Raw genomic sequence first — 13,000 nt, forward strand, 5'->3', positions numbered from 1 at the left:
ACTGCATACACTGAGTACCACCTTCTCAGGGTCATAGTATGCCATATTAATGTGGTACTGTCTCTGCCTCTGACCTTTCTCAAGGGCAACTACATATGTGGTGGGTTCTAGGCACTGCAAAATGGGGAAGGGACCCTCCCAGGCAGCCTGCAACTTATTCTGCCTGATGAGGTTCAGAACCATTCCCTTCTGTCCCACTTCATAGACCCGGTCCCTTGCATTGTGATCATACCAGTACTTCTGCCTGGACTGTGCTGCTGTGAGGTTGTCATGTGCCAGCCCAGTCAATGTCTGCATCCTGTCCCTGAATCTCAAAACATACTCTACCACAGAAGTCTCAGGGGCATGTAGCCCCCCTTCCCATTCTTCCCTAACTAAATCTTGGGGTTCCCGCACTTTGTGACCATATAATAACTCAAAGGGCGAGAAATCTGTAGGCTCTTGGGGTACCTCCCTGTAAGCAAATAACAGATGGGGTAAATACTTTTCCCAGTCTCTGCCCTCCGATTCTACAAATGTTTTTAGCATTTGTTTCAAGGTGCCATTGTTACCGGACACTCTGTCCAACCAATGTAGAGGGTTGTGATCAGTTATGACAGTAAAATCCCTGCCATACAGGTATGGCTGTAATTTTAGACCACAGCTAGACATTCCTTCTCTATGACCGCATAGGCCACTCCCAAATGTCCTGCCAGGGGGGTCTCATGGGCCAACCTCAGCAGCTCTTTCCTGTACTGCCTAGGAACCACTAACTGCCTTTCTCCCTCTTGGGCCCCTAGCATGCCTTTGGAAAGGGACTCCCAGTACAAGATAACATTTTCCCAATATACCCGATGCCTCTCGGTGTCAACATCTGTATGCTCAGCACGTTGTCTCAGCCCTTCAAGGGAAGGGTCACTGCACAGAGCTTCCCGGAAATGCTCATTTTCCTCCCCCCATCTCGTGGTATCAGGGAGCACATTTCCCCCAGGTGAACTAGCATCTCCACCTTCCTCTGCTGGGGCTTGCAAGTCACACAGCTTGCCCCTTGCATCACCATCCTCCCTTCCTGTTAAAGCTGCAGCCCTGGCATGCTGCTGACGCGTTACCACTGCCACCATTGGTGTGCCTCCCTGGGGTTTACCTTCCTCCCCCTCAGTTCCAGACATAACAATTAGGCATCATACACAGGGCTATCACTCCTTCCCTCCTCCTCCTTAGGCTCACAGGATTGGGACATATCACTCACTGCTGGTCCCTCATCCTTAAATGTCACCAGGGGCACACCAACCCCTCCCCCTAGCCCATCTTCACTAGGTTTTGGCATTGGCAATGCATTGTCACCACATTTTACAATACACCCCATTTCACTTTTGGAAAACATTACTGGTTCAGTCACAGGTAAACAATTATCAATCCCCTGCACTCCCTCCCAGTTACCACATTTCGCAGTGTCTCCCAAAGTCTCGCACAGTACCTCAGAATGAACAAGGCTCTCTCCTAGCCCATCCGGTGTGCAGGTAGTGTCCTCTGGAGCATAATGAGAGCATCCGACCCAAATCATTCCCCAGCAGAACATTAACAGGGATGTCCTCGGAGACCCCCACCTCCCGCAAACCTTTGCCTGTACCCCAATCCAGGTACACACGAGCCATGGGCACAGCAGGCCGCACACCTCCAATTCCTTTTAAAGCCATGGTTCTTCCAGGGATGATGTCCTCTGTATCCACCACTTCAGGCCGCACCAAGGTAAAGGAGGCTCCAGAATCTCGCAAACCCACTGTCACCCGGTCACCCACAGTTACACTCTGCAGGTTATCTGCTCATTTCTCCACCGCTCCAGACACCAGAAGAACGGCTGTGTGTCCTCCAGCTACTGGTGGAGAATTCTTTTTGTTGGGGCAAGTGGCACTCAGGTGCCCAATATTGTTGCATCTGTAACATCGGCGGGTGTCCCCCTGACCCAATGTGGCTCCTGTTGCTTTTGGGGATGATGGCAAGAATTTCCCGGCTGACCTGGTGGTGCTTTGTGGTTGTGTGGCTCCCCTCCAGGTACTTGCTCCAGCTTGTGCAGATCCACGCTTTGCTGCTGGCTCCCGGTTGTTGGCAAAGTCATCTCCTAGTTCTGCTGCTTCCATGGCTGTCTTGGGCTTGCGGTCCAAAATCCACTCTCTGGCTTCAAAGCTCCGTGTTTGGAGAAACTGATCCAGGACCATCAAGTCCTCCAGGGCCTCATAGGTAGTGACTTGTAGGCCCCCAGTCCATAGCCTGAATGCAGTCCTTAGCTGACCTGCATGTTCAGTGCAGCTTTCTGTGGCGCTTTGATGCCAAGTCCTAAATCTTTTCCGATAAGCCTCTGGAGTCAGATTACATTTTTTTAGCAGGGCAGATTTTATTGCCTCATAGTCCTGGTCACTCTCAGAGGGAAGCGAAGCAAACACATCCAGAGCTTTCCCTCGCAGCCGTGGGGTTAGATATCGTCCCCACTGTTCCTTAGGTAGATGGAACTGCCGGCAAACCTTTTCAAATCCCCTCAGGAACACATCCAGATCACCATCTTTCTCCAACATGGGGAAATGTTCCAAGCAGGGTTTGTGGTCTCCTTGATCCTGCACATCACTCCGTGCGGATGAAGCAACCCCTCTCAGCCTCAGAACCTCCAGTTCATGCCTTCGCTGGGCCTCTCTTTCTGCCGCCTCTCTCTCTGCAGCTCATATCTGTGCCTCTCTCTCTGCAGCTCATATCTGTGCCTCTCTCTCTGCGGCTTTTGCCTCTCTCTGCAGCTCGTATCTGTGCCTCTCTCTCTGCAGCTCGTATCTGGGCCTCTCTCTCTGCAGCTCGTATCTGGGCCTCTCTCTCTGCAGCCCATGCCTCTCTCTCTTCAGTTTGGTACTGGAGAAACAGTTGGAGTTTCATATTGGCATCCACATTCCCAAGGTGTTGTAAGGCAGTCCGCATATAAGAGTCCAAGGCCTCATGGGGAGTACTGTCCTGATGGGGAGTAATGTTGTATTCCCCAGGAGATATTAGTCCTTGGATGGCAGTTCCAGCTGTAGGACTTTGTCTCATGTCACACAGTTCTTCTGCACGGGCATCACACTCCACAAGATCAGCAATAAGTTGGTCCTTGTTCTTTCCTGCAGTAGGGATGTCCTTTTCTTGGCACATTAGCTCCAGTGCAGGCTTGGACTGCTTGCGATATGTCTCCATATTTCCGAGATGAGACAGAGGAGGTAAAACAGGAGATGGGGAGGACAGAACTGTCTTGCACTCTTTTTGTATGTCTTTTAAACCAGCACTGAGCTCTGTCTTTGGAATTTACACACAAGAAGATGTATGCAATTTCTTTTTAGTGCTAAGATTTCCCTACAGGTAAAATCCAGCAAGCACTAAAAATCTCTAAATATATCCCGACGCTGCCACCAGTTGTCACGATCACACCCTATCGGTCCAGCCAAGACATTAGAGAGAGTGTGATGGTGCAAGGGTTAAGGCCACCGGACCTCTGGGTATCCACTACTAGTCCCAGCAAGTCACCAAATTAACCCTTAGATAAACGTGTTTCCACCACAGCTGCCTTCAGAAAGGTGAGCTCATATATTTAGAGATCAAAGACCAGAGCTGATTAATTAAACATTTAATCTGATAAAAGGTATCACAGTGCTATATATATATATATATATATATATATATATATATATAAAAATACAGAAACAAATGACATACAGGTATAAAATTATATAAAAGAGTTTTGCAAGGCAAGTTCAGAAAACAAAAGATGAAGTTCTTACAGCATGATGATATAGCAATCCTTGTCAGTGAGAGTCCAGCTCTTGTCAGCCTTGTTGCACAGCCTTGAACAACAGTTGAGTCCAGCATTTTAAGTCTTATCTGCTTCTTTGGAGGGAAACTCCATTCCCCCCCCCTCTGATCCCACCAGGTGGGGCATCTCTCTTCCTGACCCCTTATCTGTTTGATTATATGATGGGACAAGAGTGCATGACTTCAAAGGAGAAACCAAACAGCCAGACCCCCAATAAAATGCAATACACAAACCCACAGTCTGAATGACCTCTCACCCCCAGGTCTTAGTTTATACACAGATACAATAAAAACACATGTATCTTTCCATAATCAGGCCTTGGGCCTGACAGGGTTAAAGGGGTATTCCTGAGGAAATTTTTTTTGTTAAATCAACTGGTGCCAGAAAATTAAACAGATTTGTAAATTACTTCTATTTAAAATATCTTAATCCTTTCAGTACTTATTAGCAGCTGTATACTACAGAGGAAGTTGTGTAGTTCTTTTCTGTCTGCCACAGTGCTCTCTGCTGACACCTCTGTCCGTGTCAGGAACTGTCCAGAGCAGGAGAGCTTTGCTCTGGACAGTTTCTGACACGGACAGGTGTCAGCAGAGAGCACTGTGGTCAGAAAGAAAAGAAATGAACCCCTTAATGACCACGGACGTAAATGTACGTCCTGGTGCGGAGGAACTTAGCGCATCAGGACATACATTTACGTCCTGTGTATGACCGCGAGCATCGGAGCGGTGTTCGCGTCATACACTGCAGGTCCCGGCTGCTATCAGCATAAACATATAAACATATTTGGTATCGCCACATGCATAAATGTCCGAACTATCAAAATATAATCACATCACTAAAAGATAAGGAAAAGAAAGATTGCGGAGCAGCTCACCAGGTCCTAGTACTTGAGGTGTCAGATGTCACACTGCGGTCAGGCAGGAGGATGGGGAGGCTGTGGGGCCCTGACGTCTGATTCCCCCCATACCATCAGCAGACACAGTATACAGACAGTGGCCTTTTTAGGATGATATAGCAGTGCCGGATTTTCTCTCTCTTTTGTGGCTATATCAAAATATAATGTTAATGATCCCGTACGGTGAAAGGCGTAAACGTAAAAAATAAAAGAAGTCCAAAAATGCTGCTTTTTTGTCAAATTTTATAAAAAAAATGTTTTAAAAAATGAACAAAAAGTGATCTAAAAGTTTTATATATGCAAATGTGGTATCAATGTAATTCGCAAATCTGTTTAACTTTCTGGCACCAGTTAATTTAGAAAAAAAATGTTTTTCACCGGAGTACCCCTTTAAGGCACACTACAACAGAGATTAACTTGTGTATGAATGGTGCCAAGTAGAGATGAGTGAACTTACAGTAAATTCGATTCGTCACGAACTTCTCGGCTCGGCAGTTGATGACTTATCCTGCATAAATTAGTTCAGCTTTCAGGTGCTCCGGTGGGCTGGAAAAGGTGGATACAGTCCTAGGAGACTCTTTCCTAGGACTGTATCCAGCTTTTCCAGCCCACTGGAGCACCGGAAAGCTGAACTAATTTATGCAGGATAAGTCATCAACTGCCGAGCTGAGAAGTTCGTGACGAATCGAATTTACTGTAAGTTCGCTCATCTCTAGTGCCAAGTCCACAAAATTAGAAAAAGGGATGGGAGATGGGGAATCTGGGATAATAATGATGTCGATATAATAGCTGTGAATGGAAATTTTGTGAAATATATTTTGCTTAAAAATAAATAAATGAATAGAAACCTCGGCACTCGCGATTTTCTTTGAATAATCCTCTGTGTTTTATTCGCACATCCAGTAAATCACAATGTGACACAATGTTTCTAGACAATTCCCAAATTATTAGCGATTTCTTCTGTATATAAGGCTTCTTGCTATTCTCTACATTATATCCAATAAAAGGAAAGACAAGATAAGATACGGACATATTACAGTCGCACGTTTCCGGCATGTTCCAAATTGTAATTCCGAACGCTGGGTGCGGACTACAGAGGTCGTGACTAGAGATGAGCGAACTTACAGCAAATTCGATTCGTCACAAACTTCTCGGCTCGGCAGTTGATGACTTTTCCTGCATAAATTAGTTCAGCCTTCAGGTGCTCCGGTGGGCTGGAAAAGGTGGATACATTCCTAGGAAAGAGTCTCCTAGGACTGTATCCACCTTTTCCAGCCACGCCCCCTCAATGCAAGTCTATGGGAGGGGGCGTGGCGGCTGCCACGCCCCCTCCCATAGACTTGCATTGAGAGAGAGAGAGAGCCGTGACGTCAAGTCCCCCAACAGCCCACACCCAGTGTTGGAAGCAAAATGTTCTGAACACTGGGGCAGTGGAGTACCCCGTTAAGTATGTGCGAAATACACAACAAACAAATAACATACTATTGGCTTTGTGTGTGTCTGCACAAAAATATGGCCAATTGGGCAAATATTTTGCCCAAAAATCACCGTCCACTGCATCTGCCAAAAAGTAGACCCACACTAAAAAGTGTGGTAGATGAAAAGTTGCAAAAAAACTAAATCCATACACGTTCACTGCGCAAAAACAAGTATAAAGAAAATGTTAATTTCCTCCTATTTTGCTTCTAGATAACTTAGATTTAGTTAGATTCTTAGTCATTTTCAATCATAATTTATTCCTCTAAATGACTTCACTGTAACAATTGTGTTAATTATTTTCCTGTATTATTTGCCAATAAAAGAAGTTAAAAGTTCATAAAAAAAAAAGTCTGCTTCACTGCCCCAGTTTTTTTGTTATTTATGAAGATGTGATTTGTGGATAAAAACGTTTCCCACATTCTGGTTATGACAACTTGTTCCGTGTGTGAATTCTCTGATGTTCCACAAGGGTTGTTTTCTGAGTAAAACATTTCCCACATTCTGAGCATGAAAATGGCTTCTCCCCTGTGTGAGTTCTATGATGTAGAACGAGACGTGATTTCACAGCAAAACATTTCCCACATTCTTGGCATGAAAAAGGCTTCTCTCCTGTGTGAATTCTCTGATGTTCAACAAGCTTTGATTTCATATAAAAACATTTCCCACATTCTGAGCATGAAAACGGCTTCTCCCCTGTGTGAGTTCTGTGATGTTCAACAAGCTTTCCTTTCTCCAAAAAACATTTTCCACATTCTAAGCATGAAAATGGCTTCTCGCCTGTGTGAATTCTTTGATGGCGAATCAAATCTGTTCTTTCCCTGAAACATTTTTCGCATTCTGAGCATGAAAATGGCCTTTCTCCTGTGTGAGTTTTTTGATGTTTAACAAGAGCTGATTTTTGATTAAAACATTTGCCACATTCTAAGCATAGAAATGGCTTTTCTCCTGTGTGAATCCTCTCATGGTCAAGAAGATTTTTTCTTTGAGAAAAACATTTCCCACATTCTTGACATGAAAATGGCTTTTCTCCTGTGTGAGTTTTTTGATGTTCAACAAGGTTTGATTTTACAGTAAAACATTTCCCACATTCTTGGCATGAAAATGGCTTCTCCCCTGTGTGAGTTCTCTGATGTTCAACAAGGTTTGATTTCACAGCAAAACATTTCCCACATTCTTGGCATGAAAAAGGCTTTTCTCCTGTGTGAATCCTCAGATGTGCAACAAGCCTTAATTTCAAAGTAAAACATTTCCCACATTGTGAACATGAAAATGGCTTCTCCCCAGTGTGAATTTCTTGATGGCGAATAAGATTTACTTTCTGCCTATAACACTTCCCACATTCTTGGCATGAAAATGGCTTCTCCCCTGTGTGGATGCTCAGATGTGCAACAAGCCTTGATTTCATAGTAAAGCATTTCCCACATTCTGAGCATGAAAATGGCTTCTCCCCTGTGTGAATCCTCTGATGGTCAACAAGATATGATTTCACAGTAAAAGTTTTTCCACATTCTTGACATGAAAAAGGCTTCTCACCTGTGTGAGTTCTCAAGTGTTTATCAAGGTTTGATCTGAAACTAAAACATTTCCCACATTCTTGGCATGAAAATGGCTTCTCCCCTGTGTGAATTCTCTGATGTTGTACAAGATGTGATTTCATAGTAAAACATTTCCCACATTCTGAGCATGAAAATGGCTTCTCCCCTGTGTGAATTCTCTGATGGTCAACAAGATATGATTTCATAGTAAAACATTTGCCACATTCTTGACATGAAAATGGCTTCTCCCCTGTGTGAATTCTCACATGTCTATCAAGCTGTGACTTGAAAATAAATGATTTCTCACATTCTTGACATGAAAATGGTTTCTCCCCCGTGTGAGTTCTTACATGTCTATCAAGCTGCGATTTGAAAATAAAACATTTCCCACATTCTTGGCAGGAAAGTGTCTTCTCCCCTGTGTGGATTTTCTGATCTTCATATGTATCTTGTGTGATATCATCATCTGCTTTATAATATGAAGATATAAGATTCTCCTCTGATCTCCTGGTACAGTCATCTGCTGAGGATAAAACAGTTTGTTATTTATCAATAATAGAACCTTAAACATTTTGCACACATGTACAGTTATTCCCTTATTTGACATCATAGAACATTCTCACCATCTGATCTAATAATTTTCTAATCCCCAGATATGTCTTAACAACACTGATAACACTACAAAGCCCAGCATATTACAAACACTGCAAGAAAGAACCTGTTCCCATTCTCATTACCTTGTAGCTTACACTGTGCGCTTCACTCCCCGGTTCACTGACTTTTCCGTCTCACTGCAGGAGACAAGATCCATTTTAAGTCTATGGGGGCATCTCCTGCAGTAAAACTGAGATCGCAGTGAGCCGGGGAGTGAAGCCCTCAGCTGTGCTCTTCTTCTGCCTCTTTCAATGATCCAACTTCTGACCCGTCTCTGTGGAATGTCAGAGTATTGCATATGAAAGGGTCACTAATTCCGTAATGACCAGGTCAATTTTCAATTTTGCCTTCACCAAGATTTCACCAAATCTTTTATCTTTCTTTCTTCTATGAATAATAAGGAGTTAATAGCTCATTTGTCCCAAAATTGTGAAAATACTTTTTCCTCATCAGCAATGTCACATTTTTAGCGATATTTTAATTTATACTTAGGCTGAATGGGAAATATACAGCAAAAAAGTAACAGAGCAGAAGTACACTAATTTTATGAGTTTGTTGTTTATTTTTTTATGAAATTGACTAAATCAAATCTGCGACTCCTCTCTGCATTTAATGGTTACTACTTACCTGGACAATAACCTGTAGGAATTTCCTCCTTATACTGCTCATCACCGCTCACATCTGTCTCCTCTTCTTCCTTTATGTCTGTAGCATAGAGAAGATCTTTCCCTGTAGGAATGTCCTTGATATAGTGCTCATCACCGCTCACATCTGTTTTGTCTTCTTCTTTTACCCTTATGTTTGTAGCATTACTATAGATCAGATCTTTCCCTGTAGAAATATACTCCTTATAATACTCATCAACACTCAAATCTGTTTCTTCTTCTTTTACCCTTATGCCTGGAGCATTAATAGAGTAAAGATCGTTCCCTGTAGGAATGTCCTCCTTATACTGCTCATCATTGCTCATATCTGTCTCTTCTTCTTCCTTTATGTCTGTAGCAATAATAGTGTTCATATCTTTCCCTGTAGGAATGTCCTCTTTATACTGCTCATCACTCCTCACATCTGCCTCTTTTTCCTTTATGTCTGTAGCATTAATATAGAGCAAATCTTTCCCTGCAGGAATGTCCTCCTTATACTGGTCATCACTGATCACATCTGTCTCTTCTTTTACCATTCTGTCTGAAGCATTAATATAGCTCAGATCATTCCCTTGATTTAAAAGCTGTAAAAGAAATTTTGTAAAAGACATCAGACAGTAAAGTCACCTGAAATGTTTTAGGGTAAAAAAAATGATTAAGGCACAGCTGACTTTTGGGTAATGTATCAGGATAATCTGCTTTATGTGGTGGTGTACATAAGGAGTAGCATTGTTTCAAGCCATTATATACTGTACCTTATATATGGCATTTTCACCAGATTTCTGCTCCATCTTACATTTTTAGTTGTGTCTAAGTGTTAAGTTTTCCATTGTTCTGCATTTAGACTGTTTGCCAAGTGTGAATAAAACACTGATCATTGAGTTGAAAAGTACTGTTTCCCTGCCTCTATACTGCAACCGCACCTATCTGCAAGAGCGAGTCATCACATTATATATATATATATATATATATACACAAACACATACACACACACACACACACACACACACACAGTCATGGCCGTAAATGTTGACACCCCTGAAATATTTCAAGAAAATGAAGTATTTCTCACAGGAAAGGATTGCAGTAACACATGTTTTGCTATACACACGTTTATTCTTTTTGTGTGTATTGGAACTAAACCAAAAAAGGGAGAAAAAAAGCAAATTGGACATAATGTCACCAAACTCCAAAAATGGTCTGGACAAAATTATTGGCACCCTTAAATATTAGTTTTCACACCCTTTAGAAAAAATAACTAAGTCACTTCATATAACCATTAAAAAGCTTCTTACAACTCTCAGCCGGAATGTTGGACCACTCTTCCTTTGCAAACTGCTCCAGGTAAGGCTGGGCGGTATATCGGTTCATACCGAATACCAAAATTTTTGTCCTGCACGATATTAATTTTTCCCCATACCGCAATACCAGTTTGGCCCCTCCCCCTCGGGAATGAATTCATTATCAACCCAGCGTTACGCTGTCCCCACATCGGGGAACTAATCATATGTGACCCGTGAGCGCTGTTCTGCCCCCCCCCCCCCCAATTAATTATCAGCCCAGCGCTGCGCTGTCCCCATCGGGGTAAATACTCACATATTACCCGCAAGAGCTGCCATCCTCGTCCTCCTGTTTGTTGCGTTCTGCCGGCGCTGACACTCTATACTGTACGCTGTATCCCTATGCCCGGGCTGCAAAAGGTAAACAAAATAAACTTTAACTCAACTTCCCTGTCGGTCCGGACTAGCTTCCTGGAAACGGGAACGTTGGAGAGCCATCAGCCTATCACCGGCCGCAGCAATGTTCTGCCTCGACTGGTGATAGGTTGAGCCCACTGTCATGTAAGAAGCCGGCTTCTTACATGACAGTGGGCTCAACCTATCACCAGCCAAGGCGGAACATCGCTGTGGCCAGTGATAGGGTGACGGCTCTCCAACGTTCCCGTTCCCAGGAAGATAGTCCGGACCGACGGGGAAGTTGAGTTAAAGTTTATTTTGGGGGGTGGGGGTGCTGGGGAACACCATTATATACCGCGGAACCACCATAAGTTACAAAAATACCGTGATACACATATTTGGTCATACGGCCCAGCCCTAGCTCCAGGTCTCTCTTATTGGAAGGCGCCTTTTCCCAACAGCAATTTTAAGATCTCTCCACAGGTGATCAATGGGATTTAGATCTGGACTCATTGCTGCCACTTCAGAATTCTCTAGTGTTTTGTTGCCATCCATTTCTGGGGGCTTTTTGACGTATGTTTGGAGTCATTGTCCTGCTGGAACAAGATCTCGGACCCAAACCCAGATTTCTGACACTGGGCTGTACAGTACGACCCAAAATCTGTTGGTAATCCTCAGATTTCATGATGCCTTGTACACATTCAAGACACCCAGTGCCAGAGGCAGCAAAACAACCCCAAACATCGTTGAACCTCTACCATATCTCACTGTAGGTACTGTGTTCTTTTCTTTGTAGGCCTCATTCCATTTTCGGTAAACAGTAGAATGATGTGCTTTACCAAAAAGCTCTATGGCTGGGTTCACACTACGTTTTTTCCCATACGGGAGCGCATACGGCAGGGGGGAGCTAAAACCTTGGTGATAGGCTGAGCCCACTGTCATGTAAGAAGCCGGCTTCTTACATGACAGTGGGCTCAACCTATCACCAGTCGAGGCAGAACATTGCTGTGGCCGGTGATAGGCTGATGGCTCTCCAACGTTCCCATTCCCAGGAAGATAGTCCGGACCGACGGGGAAGTTGAGTTAAAGTTTATTTTGGGGGGTGGGGGTGCTGGGGAATACCATTATATACCGCGGAACCACTATAAGTTACAAAAATACCGTGATACAAAAATAACGTTCGGTCCGGTCGACTCATTTTTGCGCCGTATGCGCTTTTACAACCGGACCTAAAACTGTGGTCAACCACGGTTTTAGGTCCGGTTGTAAAAGCGCATACGGCGCAAAAATGAGCCGACCGGACCGAACGTTTCACTCCGGCCGGCTCATTGAAATGAATGACATACGGGAGCGCATACGGTGGCATACGGGAGCGCATACGGTGGCATACGGGAGCGCGAGGTTTTAGCTCCCCCCTGCCGTATGCGCTCCCGTATGGGAGAAAACGTAGTGTGAACCCACCCTATCTTGGTCTCATCTGTCCACAAGACGTTTTCTCAGAAGGATTTTAGCTTACTCAAGTTCATTTTGGCAAAATGTAGTCTTGCTTTTTATGTCTCTGTATCAGCAGTGGGGTCCTCCTGGGTCTCCTGCCATAGTGTTTAATTTCATTTTAATGTCGACGGATAGTTCGCGCTGACACTGATGCTCCCTGAGCCTGCAGGACAGCTTGAATATCTATGGAACTTGTTTGGGGCTGCTTATCCACCATCCGGACTATCCTATGTTGACACCTTTCATCAATTTTTCTCTTCCGTCCACGCCCAGGGAGATTAGCTACAGTGCCATGGGTTGCAAACGTCTTGATAATGTTGCGCACTGTGGACAAAAGCAAATCTAGATCTCTGGAAATGGACTTGTAACCTTGAGATTGTTGTTATTTTTCCAGAATTTTGGTTCTCAAGTCCTCAGATAGTTATTTTCTCCTCTTTCTGTTGTCCATACTTAGTGTGGCACACACAGACACACAATGTAAAGACTAAGTGAACTTCTCTCCTTTTTATCTGCTTTCAGGTGTGATTTTTATATTGCCCCCACCTGTTACTTTCCCCAGGTGAGTTTAAATGAGCATCACATGCTTGAAACAATCTTATTTATCCACAATTTTGAAAGGGTGCCAATAATTTTGTCCAGCCCATTCTTGGAGTTTGGTGACATTATGTCCAATTTGCCTTTTTTCCTTCCTTTTTTGGTTTAGTTCCAGTACACAGAAAGGGAATAAACGTGTGTATAGCAAAACATGTGTTACTGCAATCCTTTTCTGTGAGAAATACTTCATTTCCTTGAAAAATTTCAGGAATGCCATATATATATAT

General features: G+C 43.7%; 1 protein-coding gene across 1 annotated transcript in view; it reads right to left on the minus strand.

Annotated features, from left to right (window-relative positions):
• Window positions 1-6,052: 6,052 nt before the first annotated feature.
• The window catches only part of LOC130294238 (oocyte zinc finger protein XlCOF7.1-like), a 29,202-nt gene continuing 22,254 nt past the window's right edge, over window positions 6,053-13,000 (minus strand). Inside the window, exons 4-5 of the mRNA XM_056543857.1 lie at window positions 8,993-9,606; window positions 6,053-8,234 (exon numbers count right to left, since the gene is read on the minus strand). Of these exons, the coding sequence (XP_056399832.1) occupies window positions 6,601-8,234; window positions 8,993-9,606 (2,248 nt within the window). The 3' untranslated portion in view covers window positions 6,053-6,600. The remainder of the gene's footprint in view (window positions 8,235-8,992; window positions 9,607-13,000) is intronic.

Source organism: Hyla sarda, chromosome 1 (genome assembly GCF_029499605.1).
Source record: "Hyla sarda isolate aHylSar1 chromosome 1, aHylSar1.hap1, whole genome shotgun sequence".
Taxonomy (NCBI): Eukaryota; Metazoa; Chordata; class Amphibia; order Anura; family Hylidae; genus Hyla; species Hyla sarda.